This window comes from Doryrhamphus excisus, chromosome 16 (assembly GCF_030265055.1).
Source record: "Doryrhamphus excisus isolate RoL2022-K1 chromosome 16, RoL_Dexc_1.0, whole genome shotgun sequence".
NCBI lineage: Eukaryota > Metazoa > Chordata > Actinopteri > Syngnathiformes > Syngnathidae > Doryrhamphus > Doryrhamphus excisus.
Genome location: NC_080481.1, coordinates 11,333,795 through 11,356,799, shown reverse-complemented (window position 1 = coordinate 11,356,799; position 23,005 = coordinate 11,333,795). Strand labels below are relative to the sequence as shown.

At 40.6% G+C, this 23,005-nt stretch overlaps 5 protein-coding genes across 9 annotated transcripts; 3 read left to right on the top strand and 2 right to left on the bottom strand.

The window, feature by feature from the left end:
• The first annotated feature begins 821 nt into the window (after nt 1-821).
• On the top strand, nt 822-2,527 carry pdyn (prodynorphin). The gene is made up of 3 exons (XM_058051817.1): nt 822-925; nt 1,092-1,228; nt 1,847-2,527. Exons 2-3 carry the CDS (start codon nt 1,106-1,108, stop codon nt 2,351-2,353), a joined length of 630 nt encoding a protein of 209 aa, XP_057907800.1. The 5' UTR covers nt 822-925; nt 1,092-1,105; the 3' UTR covers nt 2,354-2,527.
• A 442-nt stretch (nt 2,528-2,969) lies between these two features.
• Nucleotides 2,970-9,370, bottom strand: gmeb2 (glucocorticoid modulatory element binding protein 2). 2 transcript variants are annotated; one of them, XM_058050636.1, is made up of 10 exons: nt 9,243-9,370; nt 7,861-8,009; nt 7,676-7,758; nt 7,402-7,526; nt 7,116-7,219; nt 5,932-6,089; nt 5,189-5,251; nt 4,966-5,103; nt 4,771-4,893; nt 2,970-4,648 (listed from the first exon to the last, which is right to left on the bottom strand). In XM_058050636.1, the coding sequence occupies exons 2-10, from the start codon at nt 7,998-8,000 to the stop codon at nt 4,020-4,022; spliced, it is 1,563 nt and encodes a 520-aa protein (XP_057906619.1). In that variant the 5' UTR covers nt 8,001-8,009; nt 9,243-9,370; the 3' UTR covers nt 2,970-4,019. The 2 variants fall into 2 exon arrangements, with proteins under 2 accessions (XP_057906619.1, XP_057906618.1); XM_058050635.1 differs by lacking the exon at nt 9,243-9,370 and adding an exon at nt 8,592-8,862.
• Nucleotides 8,957-12,638, top strand: tpk2 (thiamin pyrophosphokinase 2). Its single transcript, XM_058050637.1, has 8 exons — nt 8,957-9,191; nt 9,259-9,500; nt 9,599-9,662; nt 9,731-9,861; nt 10,700-10,818; nt 10,891-11,023; nt 11,094-11,190; nt 11,950-12,638. The coding sequence occupies exons 1-8, from the start codon at nt 9,122-9,124 to the stop codon at nt 11,994-11,996; spliced, it is 903 nt and encodes a 300-aa protein (XP_057906620.1). The 5' UTR covers nt 8,957-9,121; the 3' UTR covers nt 11,997-12,638.
• Nucleotides 12,639-13,168: 530 nt separating this feature from the next.
• LOC131103994 (rho-related GTP-binding protein RhoA-C-like) lies at nt 13,169-17,649 on the bottom strand. Of its 2 annotated transcripts, none has more exons than XM_058050642.1 (5): nt 17,510-17,649; nt 16,360-16,515; nt 15,631-15,751; nt 15,414-15,544; nt 13,169-14,887 (listed from the first exon to the last, which is right to left on the bottom strand). In XM_058050642.1, exons 2-5 carry the CDS (start codon nt 16,513-16,515, stop codon nt 14,714-14,716), a joined length of 582 nt encoding a protein of 193 aa, XP_057906625.1. In that variant the 5' UTR covers nt 17,510-17,649; the 3' UTR covers nt 13,169-14,713. The 2 variants fall into 2 exon arrangements, with proteins under 2 accessions (XP_057906625.1, XP_057906624.1); XM_058050641.1 differs by having other exon boundaries at nt 17,489-17,624.
• Nucleotides 17,650-17,933: 284 nt separating this feature from the next.
• tpx2 (TPX2 microtubule nucleation factor) lies at nt 17,934-22,904 on the top strand. Of its 3 annotated transcripts, none has more exons than XM_058050631.1 (16): nt 17,934-18,096; nt 18,349-18,467; nt 18,703-18,825; nt 18,920-18,992; nt 19,067-19,129; nt 19,219-19,317; nt 19,525-19,612; nt 19,853-20,018; nt 20,097-20,235; nt 20,307-20,520; nt 20,605-20,700; nt 21,300-21,464; nt 21,548-21,694; nt 22,050-22,161; nt 22,276-22,439; nt 22,626-22,899. In XM_058050631.1, exons 2-16 carry the CDS (start codon nt 18,371-18,373, stop codon nt 22,734-22,736), a joined length of 1,857 nt encoding a protein of 618 aa, XP_057906614.1. In that variant the 5' UTR covers nt 17,934-18,096; nt 18,349-18,370; the 3' UTR covers nt 22,737-22,899. The 3 variants fall into 3 exon arrangements, with proteins under 3 accessions (XP_057906614.1, XP_057906613.1, XP_057906615.1); XM_058050630.1 differs by having other exon boundaries at nt 22,273-22,439; XM_058050632.1 differs by lacking the exon at nt 17,934-18,096 and having other exon boundaries at nt 18,365-18,467; nt 22,273-22,439; nt 22,626-22,904.
• Nucleotides 22,905-23,005: the final 101 nt, after the last annotated feature.

Here is a 23,005-nt window from a genome sequence, read left to right as displayed (position 1 = left end):
AGAACGATGGAGTTAATCATTAATTCATAATCATTAATCATAATCATTGAGAATTTTTTTTCATCCTGGTTTGGAGAGTTTTTTTTGTAATAATTTTGAGTGAAGGGCGGCACAGCGGTCGAGTGGTTAGCGCGCAGACCTCACAACTAGGAGACCAGGGTTCAATTCCACCCTCTGCTATCTCTATGTGGAGTTTGCATGTTCTCCCCGTGCATGCGTGGGTTTTCTCCGGGTACTCCGGTTTCCTCCCACATTCCAAAAACATGCTAGGTTAATTGGCGACTCCAAATTGTCCATAGGTATGAATGTGAGTGTGAATGGTTGTTTGTCTATATGTGCCCTGTGATTGGCTGGCGACCAGTCCAGGGTGTACCCCGCTTCTCGCCCCAAGACAGCTGGGATAGGCTCCAGCACCCCCGCGACCCTCGTGAGGAAAAAGCGGTAGAAAATGAATGAATGAATGAATTTTGAGTGATGGTCTTAAACTTTTAATCAGCTGATAAACAGCCTATTTCTATTTAATTGTTGTTGTTCTACTTAAAACCAAATTAAAAGGAAAATTCTTGCAAATTTTCAACTGATGTTAAGATTTTGATGAGGTCTGTGCATAATTAGAGACTATTATTATATTTGTGAGGACTAAGTGCGTGGTCTCTCTTATACGTCTTCTCGGTGCCTTGTGCCCCCTGTGTGTGGGTGTTTTTTGTCAGAAACTCCCCAAGCATGTTCACGCATTCTGGATCTCTCCCATTGGTGCACTGGGATGCTGCGGTGATACGCATGCAGTGACACCGTCATAATTCCCGTAATAAAAAGAGACAGCAAAGAGGAGGAGAAAACAAGCATTGAGAGTCAGAGGGAGGACAGAGACGTTTGATGGTGGATGCAACTCTGCACATCTTCACTTGGCTGGAAGTACATACAGGTACACTTCATCGGTCTCTAACAAACTTTCCTCCATCTTGGAGCTCAATGAAAATTGTACATTTGTAAATTATAGCTTCCACCTTTGAATTTTAAGCTTTCTTTAGTTGGACATCAACATGAGATATACGATCACTACCACAACTTATGCTTATGTGTGTTGTCAGGAATCGATTGAAGAATGGAGTGGTATGTTCTGGTGCTGATGCTGAGCTTGCCCCCATCCATGCATACACATTGTTCCTCACAGTGTCACAAATGCTTGCAGCACATCCTAAAGCCCAATGGCGCCTTCAGCAGTCTGGTGAGAACATTTTATTCAATTACCCTTTAAAAAAAATGGCATGTTTGTTTTTACGTATGTGCAATATTTTTAAAAACTAGACAATTTGTAACAGTTTTATACATGATCTCATAGTGTTTGTATCATTTTAGTATGTATATTAGACTAGGTTGTAAAATATATTACTGTATAATACACCTGTTCTCTTCATTTCTATTCATATTATTTAATATATACATATATAAATGTGTCTAGTATCAGTACTGCTGATACTTTTTACTTGGACATGTTTTTGTCTTTGATTTGTTGACCATTATTTTAATCAGAATACAATATGGTAAATATTTAAGACAAACAAAAATATTTGTGATTAATCTAACAATGTACAAATGATATAGTAACAATATTGCAAAAAAAACAATATTAAATCAATTGTTTCCATTTGATTACATATAGAGCAAAACAACTAAATGTAAAAATACAGTTTGGCAACAACAAATGTGAACAACACACACACACGAAGAAAAGAAAAGAGTAATTTGTGGTTAAACTGATGACTCTGGTACATCGATAAATGAATCGAACTCTAATGACTCGTTCGTTCCGGGTGATTCACTTTCCTCCGTGGGTGTGTTGCAGTGGTGCGGGGTGTTGTGTCAGGACGAAGCGGGGCTGTGTGAGGACGCTCCGGGCTTGGAGGACGTGACAGATGCGGAGGAACAAGACGAGGAGGAAGAGCTAAGCAAACAATCAGAAGTGGAGTTGATGAAGAGGCTTGACAAAACCGATACGCACCCGCTTGCTTCTCCCTGGTGGAGCCACCGCGACTTGTTGAAGAAGCCGGGTGAAGAAGTCGAGAGTTCCGCAGAGGACCACACGCTCCGCGGCTATGACCTCGTTAAACGTTACGGTGGCTTTTTACGCAAATTCGGACCCAAGACGAAGAGAAGCGACGCCGAGGAGCAGATCGGCGAGCTGCAGAAGCGTTACGGTGGCTTCATGAGGAGGATCCGACCCAAACTGAACAACATCAAGTGGGACAAACGCTATGGAGGCTTCCTGCGTCGTCATTTCAAGATGTCAACGCGCTCCGTCGAGGAGCCTTTCTTCTCAAACTACGACCACCTGAGTCAGGAAGTAAGATGAACCAAAAAATACGGCAAACCACGCCTGCTATGCTCGACCGCTTTTTTGTGTGTGTGTGTGTAATAAGTTTGTCTGCTGCCCACCACTGCTTGTTTAATAAAATCATCAACCAAACCCAGACTACAACTTTTGTCCACAGAAGCAAATAAAAACGCAAACGTTTTTTGTTGCCAGTGATGTCCGAGATGTATTTCAACTTTGTTGTGTTGGTTATTTCTCAACGTAGATAAATTGAAAATGAATTAATTCATTCATTAATTCATACTGAGAATGTCGAATTTAAGCGAAGTCCTGTCTAGAAAAACAATTCTAATATTGTTCCTCACACCAAATATTTACATTTTTACTGGGAAGTATTTTAATAATGTATAGTAGTTTTATTATAGCCTCAAATCCAGTATCTCGTAAAATTCCAAATATTGTAAAAACGTTCAGCAATGTAAACTACTGAGGTTTAGCATCAGTCTAATTTAATGCACTTGTAGTGTATACTTTCACGCCCCCTTGTGGCCAAGGAATATATTCCCATTGCTTTCATTGGCATGCAGGTTTGTTTTGAAGACAGGGGTGTCCAAACTTACCCCACCGAGAAAAAAATACTGGACAGGGTGGCCACTTTGATATTACTCGCTTTTATTACAATTTTTTTTAAATTTAAACCACTCAAGTGCAGGCCAAGATGCTGGAGACTCTCCGACCCCTTAAGAGCTGCACTGGGCCTTGAGCTCATTGACTAGTGCTGCTCAACTTCATTCTCATTCAGCTGGGATGTGCGGAGGCAGGTTCCATCCCCGGCAAGAGGTACGAAGGTGCCCCACTGGTAGAATGAAACCACTTCCAGCCTGTTCAATTACACCACGATCATATTTTCACCCAATGGCAGAATAATTTGCTGTGCTTATGTATCATCTTACATTACGTGAACGCAAGGTACAGGATTTTCCAACATGAATTAAATACAGCAATACATTGCATTATGTATTTTATAAACTACTCTGTAATTTAGACTATTTAGGTTTATATGTAAGTGTGCATTAGTGCAAAGCCATAGTCTAACTGGGTTTGTTAGAATAGCAGCAACATGTCACATGGAATACACAAAAAAATAAATAAAAATGTCGTATTTACAAGAAATTAAGATACAACGTATTATTACGAGCAGTTTATACATCAGCAAAGAAAACTGTTACATTTTGTTCATTGGTGTATGATGATTAGAAACTCAAATGCAGAGCAGAACGAGGCAGAAGAAGACATTGGTGTGCGATCGTTTACTCCAGGTTTTAGGAAAAACACTGTTCTTCCCCTTTCCCAATGTTGTCCAAAAAACAAACACAGCAAGTACAGATAATGTGCTATTATTCATTTTTCCCCACAACATTCATCATACATTGTATAATGTTTTACATAGTACATTTTGTGTCTATATATATATATATATAAACCATGTACACACACAGCAAGGACTGAGACAAGAGTAGAAGCCAAGTAATCCTAAACCTGACTAGTTAAAGTGTGCACCGTTTCCTCAGCTATCTTATGCTTTGCTCTAAATTAACATGAGAACATCTTCAATACTGCTACGGCAAAAAAAAAAAAGTTGCACTTTAAAAAGAAAGCTAAACTAAAGGATGTATCCCTGAACAAACGGAATGCTAATTTTCCATCATTGCTGCTCGGCCAGCTGCTGCATGTCATCGCCCCTCACCTCTTTGGGCTGACCTTCTTCATCCTCACCAGTTTGAACTCCCTGTAGAAAAATGTCTGCACTGGCCGCCGTGGCATCCACCACTGTGATGCTTCCGAGCGGCTGTGCGATGGTGGTGCTCTGAGTGGCGGCCAGGCCCTGTAACGTGGCTGGCAGAGTTACCAACTGGAACTGAGGGCTGACCATTTTGACAAAAGAGACGGTAGAGCTGCTCTCGGCGGATGTCACTTCTTGACCTGCCACGGTGGAAAGCACCGTAAGGTTGGACGCGTCGGCCACCAGCTCCGAGCCGTTGAGCGGCGAGGTCAGTAGAGTGTATCCGCCCAAGTTGGTGGCCGCGGGAGCTCCCGCCACAGTAAGCAGCTTGCCGAGCGCCACGCCGCTGAGCTGGCTGAGAGGCAGCGTGACCTGTGTGGGCGCCGGGCTGATTGTGGCTGGGGTGGTAGTGGCGTGGCTGACCCGGGCACGTTTTCTTGGTGGGGTGGCTGGTGCCGGGGTGAGGTTCATCAGGACGTTGTTTAGGTGCTGAGATTTACTCTTCAGCTCCTTGGCTCGCTTCCGGTGCTGATCACACTGCTGCTCCAGAGCTGTGGAGCAACACAACATCTCATCAATACTAAAACCAAGTCATACACATAACGTGGAATATAATACAACCAATAGCAAGCTTTGCTGTATATGTGGCACAATTCCTCAAAAAAAGACTGACCAGCGAGGCTGTTGGTGTACTGTTCTCTGTAATGATCCATCTGGCTCTTATGACTAGTCAAAACCTTTTTCACCAGATCCAGCATCCCAAAGTTTTGCACAATGTTATTGAGCAAAACGGCATCTGACAAAACAAATGAGCCCATGTTAACAGCCATGTAAAGCATCGGACACCATCACAGTTTGGGGTTCTAACCTTTAACCTGCAGTGGTGGTTCAGACACTCTTTTTTGCAGCCCCTTCAGCACTTCTTGGAGCTCTTTCTGGAAGTCCTCAATCACCTCCTCCAGCAGCCCTGCCTCCTTCACTGCATGCCAGAATGTTATCGAGTCCTCTGGAGACACACAAGCAGACAAACAGTGTGACAACCACAGCTTCTCAATGTTAAACATATTTGGTGTGTGCAGACTCAGAATCACCTCTTATGGCTGTGACCCATTCTGAAGGTTCCTCGGGTGACTCTGTCAGGGATCCTCCATTCACTACGATGCAAACAACATATTTTTTTAATGTTAATTTCCATTTTTCTTTTTCTTTTTGTTTAGTCTGTCTCTCGAGCACGAGCCACAGATGATCATTTTTCTGAACAGCATTGCTATTCAAACTTATTGAAATGCCTTTGTATATCGTCTTTCAAGAAGCCGAAGGACGTTTTATGTACCAGGCCACAAAAAAAAAATGAAATAACATGATTACGCACAGAGTAGAACTCATTCAAGGACAATAATTTTAACAAAAGTATATATAACCTTACTTTGTCTATGTGATGTTAGCAGGGTCATGGGAAAACTCCTTACCCAGCTTCTGGGGAGGAGTATGACGCATAGACCTTCACCGAGACTGAACTGTTTACAACATTTAAAAATATATATATACACTGACGTCCGCTTTCTGGACATGTATATCATTAGTATTAGAAAAACATTTTGGTGAAGACAGTAGATGGGAAAACGTCTTCACTTGACCTATCCTTTTCTAGCATTCCACACCACAAAATAAGTAATAAAAGCATGTATGACTCATGCTGATATCGGCTTGATATCGGTAAAATAAAATAGCAAGTGTGATGTTTTTCCAAGATGTCCCATTATGAATGTCAGCTAGGACAGAAGATAAGCTAGCACATTCAGCCCTGAGGGATGATGAGGTCTGATCTACTCACAGTAAGCACTGGATGAAGCAGCACCAGCCAATTCAGCAGACTGATCAGAGCTGACAGATACTTTGTTTCCCACCACGTCAATCTTGGTGCTGCGGCAGGTGTTGGAGCAGACCTTTGCGTGCAGGTAGAAGTCCAGCTCGCCTGAGTCCATGATCTTCCTGATAAATAGCTTATGGTGACATGTTTGTTTTGTATGGTATAAAACGACACAATAATGCAGGAAATGTTTACTAAATTCTGTAACATACAGAAGAATAAATAGAGTAGATAGAGGCGGCTGGTTTTTTATACATAGTAACATTTTAATGTCTAATACAGGGGTCTCAAACTCAATTTACTTGTGGGCCACTGGAGCTAGGGTCTGGGTGAGACTGGACCGCATCAGGTTTTCCAAAAAAAAACAACGCATTTATTAAAAGCAGAAAAATGAATACACTTTGTTTTGGTTTCGATTTTCTACAAGAAAAGCTCTGATAAAACATTCCACTGTTCTCAAATATCTTAATTTTTATTTTTCTGCACAAATTAAGATGAAAAAAAAAATCAAGAATAAAGAAAATCAATCAGTAATAAATAAATATAATAATAATAATAAAATGGCAAATAATAAAAACTTCAGAAACCACATATAGTTGGTGGGTAGAAAAATTATTTTTTTCAGATTAAAATTAACAAAGCATTATCAGAACCCCGTAGACATGACAAAACACGACTATAGTCACATTTATACTTTTTTTTATTTACAACATATTGCGCAACTGCAGGGTCTTGAGACACATGCTAACTCACAAATTAGAGAGCTAGCGACCTAAACGGTAGCCTTCAAGTTATTTCCTTTAAACTTAAATAGCCAAAAACTTACCACTTCCACATGGATAGGGAGGTTAATTATTAACAGTTATTTAACCTTTAACATGAACATTAATCAAACTTAATAATTTTTTCTGGGTACATGATACCATACTTTCATATCAAGGCGGGGGCCTCAAACTAGTGTCCTGCGGGCCACATTTGGCCCACGGGCCGCGTGTTTGAGGCCCCTGGTCTACTATGTGCCCCGGCTCAATAAAGGTTGGTAAACACTGATTTAGCAATAGGACAAACTGCTAATAGCAAGATAATTAACAACTTCACTAAGCTAAATAATCTAAGTCATTGATTACAATAAAGTATTTGATCCAAACCTGAGCATGGTGCCGTTGAATCGGATGGCTCTTTTCCAGTCCTTCAGGGTGGACTTGCCTGCTAAGCAGACAAACTCCTTTGGGCTGATGAGCTGATCATTGAACTAATAAAATACAAAACACAAAGAGTGAGCCAGAGGACCAGGAGGCCAAAGCCCAGAGAGGAGCTGATGTCATTGCAACGCCCAAATGAATACATTGATCAAAGGCAATGCCTTATGGAAATGGAATAATGAACCAAGAGCTTCTGATTCATTAGTACTGCTTTGTCAACCATAAAAATTACCTGGACACATTTCACATTAATCCCAGGGCAGACAAACTTCTTCCACACCAGTGTGGCTTTGGCATCGCCACACGTGATGGGGTAGAACACATCAGCTTCCACATCCACCTCCTCTGTTAACTTCACTGCAGACAAAAAAAGACAACAGTCAAAGCCGAGGAGACCAAATTCTCTTTTAACTGAGCAAAGAAATACACTTGAAAGCAGTGCTTTAGTCATTATATCTCAAAGTTAAAATTCTCTTACAATTGATGTATATAATGGAGCAATTTACCAATTACATCTTCTTCACTGGACAGGCCATCTGTTTTACTCTGATCATCTGTTTCAACCTGAGTGACTGTAAGGACTTCCTCACTGGAAAGTTACACAAAAACAAAAACACATGATGTGCTACTGGATCTGTCACAGCTGCTCATATCACCATTCAATGTGTTTCTTTGGTGTGATGGTACAAACCCTGGCTGATGGCTGAGCTGTGTTGTCACCAGCACCGTTTTGTCCTCCACCACAGACGTGAGGTTCCCACTGGCCTCCTCGGACATTGTGACGATGACGACTTCATTCATTTCCTGCATTTTCACCTCGGGTGAAGCCATGGTGCACAACTGGAGTTTGCAATAACAATATGATTAGAACAACCATAAACAAGAACAACCAGAAATGTGTAAACATATATTCGATACTCTGATACTCTTTTGGCTAGGTTTTGAAGGACAGCTACTGCTGTGCTCACTGAGATTGTTTCAGTAGACTTCCTGTTTACTGTTTTTACCATGGTTGATGATGTATGTGTTTAGGTTCTGCAGGGCAGAAACCTGCTGAATAACATGTATGCTGAGTCAGACTTGTTTCAAAGCTGAATAAATAAACAAGTCCACCAACCAGCAGACAACATTAAAGCACCGACGTGGCTAACGGATCCTAAATCTCTCCAGATGGTATCAGAACTCGATACCAATACTGGATCGGGTCGGCCCATTTCCTAGACCAGGTGTGTCCAAACTTTTTCCACTGAGGGCCGCACGCTAATAATTCAAAGAAAGCAAGGGGGTGCCATTTATGTTTTTACTGGAGATAATTTGCAGTGAAAATACAAAGCAATGTACAAAAAAGAGATTTACATGAATAAACAAACGAAATTAGTCAGTTTATTATTGTTAGACTCTGTAGGTAGAAAGAAATCTTACCTTCTGTCACTGTTGTTAGCCTGCTAACCAACGCTGAGCCGAATGACCGCTGACGTTAGCAAAATGATTGCTAATGCTAGCTAAACTTTACGATTTATTCAGAAACAACAGATGACAAGCATCGACTCGATTCCATTCAACATGAAACATAAATACGCAACTTGGCCGACAAATTTCCATCTTCCTCTGACTTCCTTCATGTACATTTCACACTACGGAACTGATGCTTCTTATTCTGTATCCCCTTGCGATTTCAGACCAAACATTGTCAGTGAGTATCGCCACCTACTGACAAAGATGTGCACGTGCATGCATTTGAATCGCACGTCAAGACGGGTCTACCCTCCACTAGGTGGCAGTATTCGACTTAAAAGCAGTTTTTGCTGGCAGAAAAGAAGAAATCAATCTAGACAAGGAAGTCATTGACACAAATGTAAATAACCTCTTACAATAGCAACCTTTCTTCCAAGTTGTTTCATTTCACTCCAATAACGCATGAAGAGGTTTAGTCCAGACATATTGCATCCTTAATGGCTAACGCTGTCTGGTCAGATAAAGTACTCCAGCTGCTCCACCGAATGAATAACTTTTATTTGCCAGGTAAATTACCAACAGTGTACATGTAATTTTTCTGGAATGCGATTCACTCACGAATTCATGTCCACAGGTTCTTGTCGTGCAAATTGCCTGCGTTTTGAGGTGAACGGAAGCAAAGTTGGTTGGATCCTCCCGCACGTCGCTTCACTGTTGACAGGCTATGGAGATGTGTTCAAATCAACACAAGGGGGCGCCCTGTCCCTGTGCGAGAGCTTGGATTCGTACACGAAACGATCAGAGGCCGTGGATGATGTCCTGTCGGTGCTTAGACAAGATCATTCATTGCACTGCCTGAAAGGATGGAGAGATGAGGTGCGCCATGTTACAACAGGGTGTAATGTAGTGTAAATAGTGTGTGACCTAAAAACAGCTTTCCAACACATTTACACTCATTCATTGTGTTCTATCAGAGGTACAGCGTTATGGACAAATTCTCAGACTCACCTGTGATGTGGATGGAAAGAGCAGCTACCAGTAAGTCACCCAATATGCACCATTGTAATGCTTGTGGCCTGTTTACTGCCTCTTCTACTGTTCAACAGGTCTTTTTGGCATCAAGCGCTATGGAGTCCACATCAATGGATACACCGTTAGTGATAATGGGGAGGTCAGCATGTGGCTTGCACGGCGTTCCCCCACGAAACAGACCTATCCTGGACTATTGGACAATATAGTGAGTACAAATTGACTCTAATAGTTGGTGAGATCCACTAGACCAGGGGTCTCAAACTCAATTTACCTGGGGGCCACTGGAGCTAGGGTCTGGGCAAGGCTGGGCCGCATCAGGTTTTCCAAAAAAAACAAAAAACGCATTTATTAAAAACAGAAAAATATACAAACTTTTTCAGTGCTTTGGTTCCGATTTTCTACAATAAAAGCTCTGATAAAACATTCCACTGTTCTCAAATATCTTAATTTTTATTTTTCTGCACAAAATAAGATGAATAATAAACAAATCAAGAATAAAGAAAATCAATCAGTAATAAATAAATATAATAATAATAATAATAAAATGGCAAATAATAAAAACTTCAGAAACCACATATAGTTGGTCGGTAGACAAATTTTTTTTCAGATTAAAATGAACAAAGCATTATTAGAGCCCTGTAGACATGACAAAACACGACTATAGTCACATTTATACTCTTTTTATTTACAACATATTGCACAACTGCAGGGTCTTGAGACACATGCTAACTCGCAAACTAGAGAGCTAGCGACCTAAACGGTAGCCTTCAAGTTATTTCCATTAAACTTAAATAGCCAAAAACTTACCACTTCCACACGGATAGGGAGGATAACTATTAACAGTTTAACCAATTTAACCTTTAACATGAACATTAATCAAACGTAATAATTTTTTCTGGGTACATGATACCATACAGCATCCATATCAAACTTGCACGGGCCGCACTAACATTAAACTTTCATATCAAGGCGGGGGCCTCAAACTCGTGCCACATTTGGCCTGCGTGTTTGAGACCCCTGCACTAGACATTGTGTCTTTGAAGGCAGCAGGTGGTCTGGCTGCTGGCATGAGCATCAAGCACACACTAGTGAAAGAATGTCAGGAAGAAGCATGTATCCCACAAGCCCTTGCAGAGAAGGCCCGCCCTGTGTCCACTGTAAGGTACGTGTCCATCTTAACACTGAGCATCTAAATTAACATTGTTCTAACATATCTATTACAATTGTTCTTCAGCTACACGTATGAAGATGGAGAGGGGGTGTTTTCAGAAAGCCAGTTTGTCTTTGATTTGGAACTTCCTCCATCCTTCAATCCCAGAGTCGGCGATGGAGAAGTGCAGGACTTCTACCTTCTGCCCATAGATGAGGCGAGTTCACATAATCATGTATGACATGCTTCAACTTCCAAATATTATTATTATAAAGGCTCGGTTTCAGGTGAAGGAACTTCTGGCCACTGAAGATTTCAAACCAAACTGTGCTATGGTGGTGCTGGACTTTCTCATTAGACATTCATTTATCGAGCCTGACAAAGGTGAGTCACGTTCTACAATGTACAGGTGAAGCTCAATAAATTACAATATTGTGCAAAGGGGACGGCACGGTGGTCGAGTGGTTAGCGCGCAGACCTCACAGTTAGGAGACCAGTGTTCAATTCCACCCTAGGCCATCTCTGTGTGGAGTTTGCATGTTCTCCCCGTGCATGCGTGGGTTTTCTCCGGGTACTCCGGTTTCCTCCCACATTCCAAAAACATGCTAGGTTAATTGGCGACTCCAAATTGTCCATAGGTATGAATGTGAGTGTGAATGGTTGTTTGTCTATATGTGCCCTGTGATTGGCTGGCGACCAGTCCAGGGTGTACCCCGCCTCTCGCCCGAAGACAGCTGGGATAGGCTCCAGCACCCCCGCGACCCTTGTGAGGAAAAAGCGGTAGAAAATGAATGATTTTTGTACTGCTTTTCACATTTCATGAAATTTGTGGGTTCATTCATTCATTCATTTTCTACCGCTTTTCCTCACAAGGGTCGCGAAGGGTGCTGGAGCCTATCCCAGCTGTCTTGGGCGAGAGGTGGGGTCCACCCTGGACTGGTCGCCAGCCAATCCCAGGGCACATATAGACAAACAACCATTCACACTCACATTCATACCTATGGTTATTGGCTAAAAATGAAAAAACGAACCATATGAAATACTCAAATGTACTTTTCAGAGATATTCTAATTTATTAAGCTGCACCTGTGTGTACCAATTTATTGTTTGTGACTCAACTATTTTGAATTCTTTCCTACTCAGAGCCATTTTACCAAGATTTTGTATCCGGACTCCATCAAGCGTTATAGAACACGTCTCCACCATTTAAGGCCAACGGCATTGATAGAAATCAAACAGCAGGATTGTTAAAAGATGAAAAAAAAATTATGCAGCGTTAAAATTGAGAATATGAAGGTATAGTAGAGCGTCACTGCATATCATGTGATGTAGTGGAGAAATAATGAAACTCAATGGTATCCACATCGAATGGGAATGTACTACATTTGCTGCATCATTGAATAACACATGATGTGAGGTCAAAACTTTTATTACACCAGTATAATGTATTCATTAGGTTATTGTTGAGGTTGTTTGATAAACATGAAAAAAGACATTGGGATCTCTAATTCATTAACAATGCATCCCATTTCACAACTTGAAAATGATCTTTTATCACAATGAGCTTTTTTTGTAAATTCTGTGGATTGGAGGTAATCTAAGCAAGATAGAATATGACATGGAAAACATGAGAGACTTAAACATTTTCACAGACTGTACTTCCTCATGTAAAAGCTGGCAAATTGTGTCTAATAAGGAAAACAAATGCTAGAATTTGCTCCCTCCTGTCATTCAGTCACATAAAGTTGCACATTGTTTACCATCGAGGCCAAATGACTATACTGGTGTGTTTATAGTCGCTGTTCACTGTGCAGAGACCTCAACCAACCACATATTTTTAAAAAGGAAGAAAAAGTGTGACTATATACTTACTTACTTATTCTGCTACATACTAATTTCCCCACCATTTACCATTAAAAGGTGTGTTTTTTATCACACATTTAATAGTGTGTGACTTGAAAAAAAACAGTAGTTAACATAAAATGATTAAAATTGGAGCAAAAATACAAAACACAGTATTGCATCTAAGGACATTCTCAACACAGTAGCAAGGCAGGTATAATAAAGTTATGTTAATGTGGTCACTGATCACCAAACAAGTTAAATCAGAAAGCAGACATACCTTGATCAAGACAATCACGGAAAAATAGTCTAATCCCGCGTTAATGCTAGACTTATCCCAATACACCTGAATGAGTAAACATACAGTGCCTGTTTTAAGTTTCTTAGTTACTTATTTTACTCGGAATGACAAAACACAATATGACAATTAAGCAAACTGTAAAACAGGATTCTTTAAATTGTAAATTTAAATTGTGTGGCACAAGGCTCCTCTGCTCAAACACATATATGTAGAAGAGAGCTAGTTGAGGCTGCATACAGGTGGTCCTCGGCTTCTGACGTTCCCGGGTTAGCAACACATTCCCAAAAATGAATTAAATTCACAGCACAAGAATGCTGAGCGGAAGAATACAGTGTACAACATGAGATGGAATATCATTGATTATTAGTCAACTTTCTACACTTCATTTTATCCCCAGGTGCACCAATGAAAAGGAACGCTATCACCTTGGGAGTGAAAATTATCAAAAATGAGATGAGGTTATCCTTTCAGCCTAGGAGAACCACAGAGATTATTATTTATCAACGTTTCACTGAATTCTGTATTTAATATTTTTATCACTGTATTTATACATCCTTTATGTCTTCTGTGTACAGCGTGAGTAACTTATTTAGTTCTCAATTCTGACTTACACTAAAACATGACAGTCTAGGAAAGGAACTCGTTCGTAACCAGAGAACCACCTGTATACATTTCATAAAAAGTCATTCTTTTATTGCTCATGATTCTCAATACTTTTCATTGAGTCATTTACATATTTAGCCACCACAGTGGATATAAAATGTCTACAGATCCCCATGTGTGATCTTAAAAAGATGAGCCCCAAGTCAGTGGATGACTAAAGACACCCCAAACACGTCTCAAGGCACTTGACTGCACTTTTTCTGGCAATGTGGAACAAATACGATAGCCTCCAAATCACACAAAGCAGAGGTAGGACCTAAAACTAACGACACGATTCTCTCGCATTATAGCTACCTGAATAATTAGGATTCAAATGTTTGTGTTTTTTTGTACTGCAATTCCTTTTGCACAACAGACACAAGTCATTACTGACGTAAAGTGTATTTGGAGGTCCACAATAGCTCACTGTAACAGTCATTCTGCTCTGTAGAGTACTTTGGCGCAGCAGCACATACGGGTCTTTATTCCCGAGCAATTTAGCTTTAAGCCACTTAATAGTAAATAGTTCAACTGTGCATTTGTTAGTCATCTTTGTCCCAAGCTAAACAAGAAGGCAAATTAATTTGTGCGGTAAATAATAAAAATAAAAAGCAAAACAGCCTTGCCCACTTGAGTGTCAAAGCTAAATGGTGTGCTTCAATTGTGACGCAAAAGTCGACGCAAGCATTAACACACCCAATTGGCCCATTAATATTGCTAAAGTAGGCTATCAACGGTCACCATGGCAATGACAGACAATATTCCCCTTATTACAAACCAATGTCATATCCGTGGATTTAACTATTATTTGACATTGAAATTCATACAAAATGTTGCACTAAGGATAATTTAATACCCAATGGCCAAATAATACATTCTTGTAGAACAAAACTGTTTACTTGTACTGAAAATATACCGATTACAATATCAGACATGAATGTATATACCCCTTTCTTATGGCAGTTGACCGTGTGTCTCTATTGGTCTGTTTGATGTTTGTGTTCCACCAAGTATACTAATTTGGCCCATTGTGGTTTAAAAAAAAAAAAGTATCAAAATGATGGCATTTGCTTGGCTTGGTTTTGTTGCCCTTCTACTTTTCACCCTGTGTGATCTGACACTCTATAGAAGAAGGCATGTGCCCCTTTTACCCCGTCTCTTGGCCTGCAGTGCTGCCCTGGTGGCCATTTCAAACACCTCCCTCACACCGTCCTTGGTCTTCGCCGAGCACTCCAGGTAGCCAAAGGCACAAATGCGGTTTGCCATTTCCCTCCCTTCCTCTGACTTTACAGGTTCCTGTTAATATAGAATGACAAAATAATCAGACATGGAAACCACACACACAAAATATCAATTTAGCCAAAATATATAAACAGCTATGCCACGACATATGTACCCACCATTTATTTACAAATAACACCATGCAGTATTTACAAAATTCACAGTTGGAACTGAACTGTATGTGCATGTGTGCGCAATTTCCTGTTGACGGGATAATCTACAACCACTTCCTGGTTGCTAGGTGTGTATTTCCACGGGAAAGTTGCAGGCAGAGTTCTTACAAAATGCACTTCTGCCACCTTGTGGCTGTTTTACTGGCTTAAAACTGCACTAATCGTGCTCTCCCCGATTATGGAGTTTGCGACATCTTTTTGCCTCTTGTGCGAATAAATCAAAAATGACTGAAGTCAACTTCCAATAGTACTTTGTTTTGATGCATTCAACTGTTATTCTCACTGGTTTGTGTTAAGTACACGCCTAGACTAGTGACGTGCATTTACACAATAGTAAGTCATACAACGATGATATCTCACTCCGTCACCTGTTTCATCTTTGCCAGCTCTCGGCGTGTGAGTTCATCATTACGCAGGTCCTTCTTGTTTCCCACCAGAATAATGGGCACATTGGGACAAAAGTGTTTCACCTCGGGTGTCCACTTCTCAGGGATGTTTTCTGCATCACACACAAATACAACTTTGTGTTGGACATCAAGAGCAGAAGAAAAAAAAATGTAATAATACCCAAGAGCGAAACCTCACCTAAACTATCAGGATTATCCACGGAGAAGCACATGAGGATGACGTCTGTATCTGGATAAGAGAGAGGTCGCAGGCGGTCATAGTCTTCCTGGCCGGCTGTGTCCCAAAGAGCCAGCTCCACCTGCAGCATGACAGCCGATTACCACAAATATTTATCAGGGTAATTTAAGCTTTTTGAAAAATTACTGCATTAACAATTTTTAAAAAATTGTGGAATTATGGACTATCCTAGCTGTTTTTTTGTAGCATAGTCATTCCCTCTTAAATCCACACAATAAGTTAGATATGGTAATACCTGAGAACAATTACCCTGCCAATGTCCAGGCCTTCAAATTGTACTCGTACAGGAGTATTACATCTTACATTATTACCAAATAGTATTATTTTAGTATCACTTAGTTTCAGGATAATCTGTTTTTAATCAAACCATATTTTTAATATAGTCATTTCAGCTCTGATTTTTTTCATTAGCTCATATGCTTTCTCCAGAATCTAGTCTGCAAATAATACTAGCATTACATCTTTACAGATGTCAATAATGTATAGGTTGAACTATTTTGGTCCCAGTATTGACCCCTGCCGCACACCACACGATATACTATGTAAAGGAAAACTGCACAAAAATATTTTGACCATCATCCACAACCCTTATGTGAGACATGAAAATTAAAAAGTCTACTATTTGTTAATTTCTGTAACTATGACAAAAAACTGTCAGACCTACTGTACCTGTTTACCATCCACTTCAATGTCAGCCACATAGTTTTCAAACACTGTTGGCACATACACCTCAGGGAACTGATCCTTGCTGAACACTATGAGGAGGCACGTTTTGCCGCATGCCCCATCTCCAACTATCACTAGTTTCTTTCGGATTGTAGCCATCTAAAAGAAAAGAAGCAGACAATATGAAGTTGAGGATGAATGCATTTACTCTCTGTGTAATACGTCAGAGGAATTTTAAATCTGTCAAAACAAATCACAAAACAAAGACATTAACAACAGGGCATTACTTTTTCCTGACAAATACATTTTCCCCTCTGCAAAACCGCATCACTAGTGAACAAAAAGAACATTACTCATCCATAGTCCATGATTAGTGACAGAACATTCAGCCAGGATAATAGTGTAGAAGAAGTTAAAATAAGGATTGCCAATTAAAAAAAACTATAAATCGGGCTGTAAATCGTATGATTGTAAAAAGTATGGCTGTAAATCGGGTTATGATATTCCTGCATTTCGTAAAGAATAAGTCATGGTGTAACTTTATGTTTGTGAGCGGAAGCATCACAAGAACCGTGTTGCTGATTGGATAGGCGGGCGTTCTTGTTTTTTGTTGCCATTTACAGAAACAAGGAAGTGTAGAACCAGTTTTTCAACACATCCCGAAAGCAAACAGTTTAAAGACCTTCAAAAGAAATACACACATATGTATATGTGTTAATAATCAGCATGACTATGTTTGCATCGTTGTAGCTATGCATTAATTTCCTGGGAGGAGTGAGAAGTACAGGATATTCCTCTCACTAAGGCCCATTAAGTAAATATCATGTTGATTGATAGAAACCACGGCATAGCAGTCAATTTGCCTTAACGTTCCATCATAATTTAACTTACTAAACAATAGCAGTTATAATACGGCCTCTGTTTTTACCAAGTAGCATGTCAGCTATGTTGTAGCAAACAGGAAGACAGCGCCTAGCATGCTAATGGTTAGCTTGATTTGACAGCTGCCACTTGTCAAGCTAAGGTTTTCTTCTGTAATTTCTAGCGGTGTATCATATGTATAGATATATATTTCCAGGACCACGAAACCAATAAAGAAGTTATACATAGACGTGAAGTAAAATACACTTACAGTTTAGATCGAGGTACTCGCCTTTCTTTGGTTTTCCTGTCGGAGCGACCAGTTCCTCAGTGTTGGAAGGTTGCGTCATGAACATGCATACTTTCAGCCAATGAGCGCTGATGTTGTCACAGGCAGACCCCGCCTCCTGCACGTACACGTCAAGATTGCGGATGGGATTCATTTTGTAGTTTGGTGCGCAGATTACCAGTGAAAGAATATAATGATTAATTTTCACTTCACAGTCGGTGGAAGTAAAACATGAAAATAGTTTTCCTGCGATGATTAAAACAGCGTCATACTCGTTTCTTGGTATGGTTTCAAAGCCACGAGTCAGAACTATCAAACCGTTATAGTTGAAAATGTGCGCCTCCTCAAATACAATTGAATAAACCTTCTCAGTCAATTTTTGGTGTTTTGTTTTGAATACTTTTGTCCTGTGGAGTTCCGGTTGAAATTCTGCGAGTGTCTGCCCTCGCGGTCAACCTGACTTCATACGGGCCAATAAGCTTTCAAGGCGGAGAGGACACGGCCAGCGATTGGACAGTTTAAAAAGCTCCGCCATAACTGAACAACTTCACTGTTACTCTGTTGCACTCCGTCTCTCGCGCTCACACACGGTATGTATTACCTTATATACTTTATATATATGTGACATTTAATTATTATGTTAGGTCAACTCAGAAACCCCGACAGTAAATGTTTAAACGGGAGAATATATGCTGCTTTATTGTGTGTTTTAACCGTATACGCGTATTGAAGTGTAACCGTCCGCTTCATTCACGATGGTTATGCGTATAAAACCTTAAACAGGTTTACAACAATGCATCTGCCATATATAAGATGATATTTGGTTATTTTTTTTATACTAGCCGATAAAGAAAAGTTGCTGAAATGGCCGAAGAGGCGGGCATGTACGAGTACGATGCCCCGTCTCATGTCGTCGACTTCAAGCAACTGGAAAACGAGCCTTGCGATGATTCATGGTTTGGTAAGTGTCTCAGTTTGACTTGTTAATATGATATTTTACCATAATACGTTTTGGATTAATAGTTTAACGCCAAAATTGTGTTGGAAGAGGGGTTACAGCAAAAGGGTGTAACCCCTCTTCCATTGTTTCCATGCTCATTGAAAAGCTAGGTGTATTTTTCCCCCAAGGTAGAATAGATGATTATATATTGACTTGATTGGTAATGATTAATAATGTTTAATGGTATATTGTGCAGATCAACAGGCCATTGGACAAGATGTGTGTGCTGACAAAGCTGTACAGCTTCTCAAACCACATGATGGAACGACCATACCCAGAGCCAGTGTGACTCCAATGACTACTGCAGTCACAGATGCTGGTTAGCATTGTTTGTTGCTCTCCATCAGCAAATGGGAGTTAGTTTAGTCCTTTTATGTTAATATAAACATTGCACGTGTGACTGTTTATTACAGATTCCAGCGCTGCTGGTTCTGAGCAAACATCCAATGGCGGAGCAATACCAAAGACCAGCGCCCAACCGCGCAGGTATACTTGGGGTGACGTTGTGTTTTTTCTTCCAAATATTAGTCATTTTCATGATGTAAACTTTATTTGTGTAGGGTTTCAAAACGTAAAGGACATGGATGCAATTCATCTTCCCAACCACTCAAAAAGTATAAAAAGTAAGTGTTTTTTCATTTTCTAATCGCTACATTTAGCAGTAAACGTGTGCTGAAAAGACTCATGTTTCTTTTATGTATTTATTTTAAAGGAGTCCTGTTCAGCAGTCAACTCAAAAATCCACTTTGATGCAGCGCAAGCGCATACGGCCAAGGACCCGGAGTGTGACTCGTGCTAAACCTACCACAACGTAAGCTTCATACTCATCTAATACTCATCTACTCATCTCATCTTCACACTTCTTAGGCATGTACTGTATTTGAATGAACATGCTCTTGCATATATGCTTTACTTGGAATATTTAGTTAGAAATGTATTTCCAAATTTTTATACTGATGTTTAAAATTGGCCCTCCAGTACTTGAGATGTAACACTTATATTTGTTGAACTCCAACAGTGATGAGGAGCAAGTCAGTGAAGGCCACAATGAAGAGGGAGAACCTGAAGCTACTCTATCTGAGAGCCATAAAGAACCTTCTTTGTCAGTAAGTAGTTCTTGCAAAAAAAAAAAAAAAACTTTCTGCTGTTTACTTTAATTAGGTCTCAATTAGTTAATTAGATGATAGTATTGTCTATGCAGCACACGCACTGTCATTTTGACCACTGAAGGAACATAGCTGGTGGGAGGCCAATATGATGCTTGACATAGTGTTGATGAACGCACACTGGATGGGTGTGGTTTTTTTCTGTTTTTTTTAACTGTTGTTTTGTTTTTTCCCTGTTAGTCAAATGTAGGCCGGTTCACTGTGCCCAGACCTGTGAAACCTTCAATGAGCACCAAGAAGAAGCTGACCAAAGACCCCTATGTGCCAGTGGCCCAGCACATAATGCAGTTACAGAAGCGAACACCTCAACGGTTCCATCAACTCAGTCGGCAGGCAATAGAGCGAGGTGGGTTTTATTTTTTTGCTTGCATGAGACCTGAGAAATTCCTAGGTTGACATTGTTGTGATACAATCCTTTCACCAGGTCCACCCAAAGCGCAGGGTCAGCGCCTGCAGCTCACTCGGCCTCAATCCCCTAATTTCTCAAAAAGACTGAGGAGCCGACCCCCTACTGTGAAGAGCAGTGCTGAACTGGAGGCCGAAGAGGCAGATGAGCTTCATAAGTAAGATTTGACAAATCTAATTGACTATAATCTCTGTTGCGTCCTAGCTAAACTGTTTATATTCCAAATAGATTCAATTTCAAGGCCCAACAGCTGAACAAAAAAATCCTGGAGCAACAAGAGTTATTGAAGAAGCCTGAGGTGAAGGCACCCACTGTACAAGAGGTGTTCAGCATGCACATTGAAAAGAGACTCCAGGAGAGGCAAGCAACCAAACCCCAAGAGGAGATACAGGCCACTTTCAAAGCGCACGATCTGCCCAGGAAGATCCTCGAAGGAGTCGTGGTGAGTTTACTCATCGGGAAAGTTTCAAGCCAAAGTATAAAAGATCATTTCAAGTGAATGTGACTGGGATTTCCCAATCAACAGGGAGTTCCAGATAAGAAAGTCAAGCACCCAACGGTGCCACAGTCCCCAGCATTCATCCTCTCCAAGAGAACTCGCATTGACATGAAAGTTGAGGAGGTAAGGACGTGTGTAGAGGAGGTCTGCCGTTTACGACTGAGTTCTGTTCCGAATATGGCGCAAGTCGATTTTAAGTGTAAATGGGAACTTAAAGTGGACCTATTATGCTCATTTTCGGCCCTTTTGTATTGATTTGTGGACTCTTGTGGAGCAGCTACACACAATAAACCACACAGAAACCTTTGTAGATCTTCCAGAATCTGTACCTATTCCAGCTGTATTTCCTTAGATTTTCAAAACTGTCTAATTTAGTTTATTCCACCCGCTGCACGCCCAGTCCATGATTGGTCCCACTCGGCTTTTACTTGGGCACGCCCATATAAGGAAGTCACCGGCTGGATGGTGTGGGTGACTTCTCACAAGGCCCACTGACATCACATGTTAGAAAAAAAGTAATTATCTGAAACTTTGGCATCGTTTAACACGATAAAACATTTATATGTTAAAAAAAAAAAAAAGTGGAAAAAGCATAATAGGTAATTTATGGGTATATGTTGTAAAACAGGGCCGCCTTTTATTATTATTATTATTATTATTATTATTATTGGGTTCAATGTGAAATAGTTAAAATCCCTCCTGATGTTGAACACTCTTTTCAGGTGAAACCGCCCTCGCCTATCAAGCCTCCCCCAGTTCCTCACTTTGGAGTCCCTTTCCAGCCCATGCTGCCGGAGAAGCGACACACCGAGGTGTGTCCTTTCTCTTTTGAGCAGAGGGAGCAAGAGAAGAGGAAGCAGAAGGAGACGAGGGAGCAAAAGGAAGAGGTGCCGTCTCGACACAAGTCTTTGGACAGTCGGTTTACACAACTCTCTTCCAACAATTTTTCTCTGAATCCCCTTTCTCCCAGGTTCCAACATTTAAAGCTCAGCCATTGCCAGACTTTGACACGGTGGTCCTTCCTGAGAGGAAGAAGCTGGAGCCCACAAAGCCTGAACCCTTCAGACTGCTGGCAGACCAACGTGGCTCTGTCAAGAATGACCGCTGGGAACAGATGGTAGGCAACCTCATATACAAAACACACATTGTTCAAAGTTTGTTTCCCTAAATGCTTGTTCAGTTAAAGATATTTTATAATATTTTGCAGAGTTGGTACAATAAGCCCTCACCATTTGTCAAATGTTTTGTGGTTGAATAAAATAATACAACCTGTGAGCATTCAGAAGACTCACTCAAAAATATTGACGCTATGTAGAATTCTACTTTGGTCACTGGGTGTAAGTAATGTTCAGTGATACACAAACACCAGACTTGATTGACAAAACCATAATACAGTGGGCTATGTGAAAACATTTCTATTGCATTTACTGTACCTTGCTTTATAAAAAAAGGATTTATTACTTGGCATTTAGGTGAAAGAGGAGCAGAAGAGAATTAAAGAGGCTGCAACTTTCAAAGCCAGGCCAAACAAAGTCACCCACAAAGAACCTTTCCAGCCCAAAAAGGAAGATCGGACCGCAGTGGGTAAGGCTTTCCGACTTTACCTGATTATTTTAATTGTGCAATTGTAAGAAGGCTGAAGGTTAACGGCGCTGCATCAGTGTACACTCTTGATGCCTTTTACTTTTTCCATAGCAGTGGAGGCCTTTGAGCTGGCAACAGAGCAGCGTGCTCGAGAACGCAATGAGTTTCAGCAGCTACTTTGTCAGAAAGAGGCTCTTTCTGCACACATGGAAGAGCAACATCGACGCGAGGAGGAGGAGAAACAGAAAAAGGAGATTGTCAAACTACGACAAGAACAAGTGCGTGCCTAAAGCAACACATCCATTTTAATGTTTTACCGCTTAGTCCTCTTCAGTCAGTTACACGCGTAATAGGAGTTCAACACCCTTTACAGTGGTTATATATTTTAAAAATTGGAATATACAGTACTGTATCAGCTAACTTAACATTGCTGCTGCATCACCTTTTTATGCCCTCCCCTGCAGGTCCACAAGGCACAACCCATCCGCCACTACAAGACTGTGGAAGTGAAGAAGAGCGACGCTCCACTCACTGTTCCCAAATCACCCAACTTTTCTGACCGCTTCCGTTTATAATCACTTTGCCTGTTTTTTCTCCGTTTTGTCTTTTTTTGTTATAAAGTCTTTATTCTATTTAGTGAGTGTTTTACTTGATGGCTTTTAGCTGTAACTTCAAAGTTCCCTCATTACTCACTTTTTTTTTAAAATTTTAAATGTAAAATAAAGTCACAATACAAGATTCACCCTGGTGTTTGCAATGCTGTTTCACATGAACAGGAAATATATCATAGTTCGTTTCGGTCAATGTGCCTGACCTGACAGCAGCCTGACTTTTACATAGACTT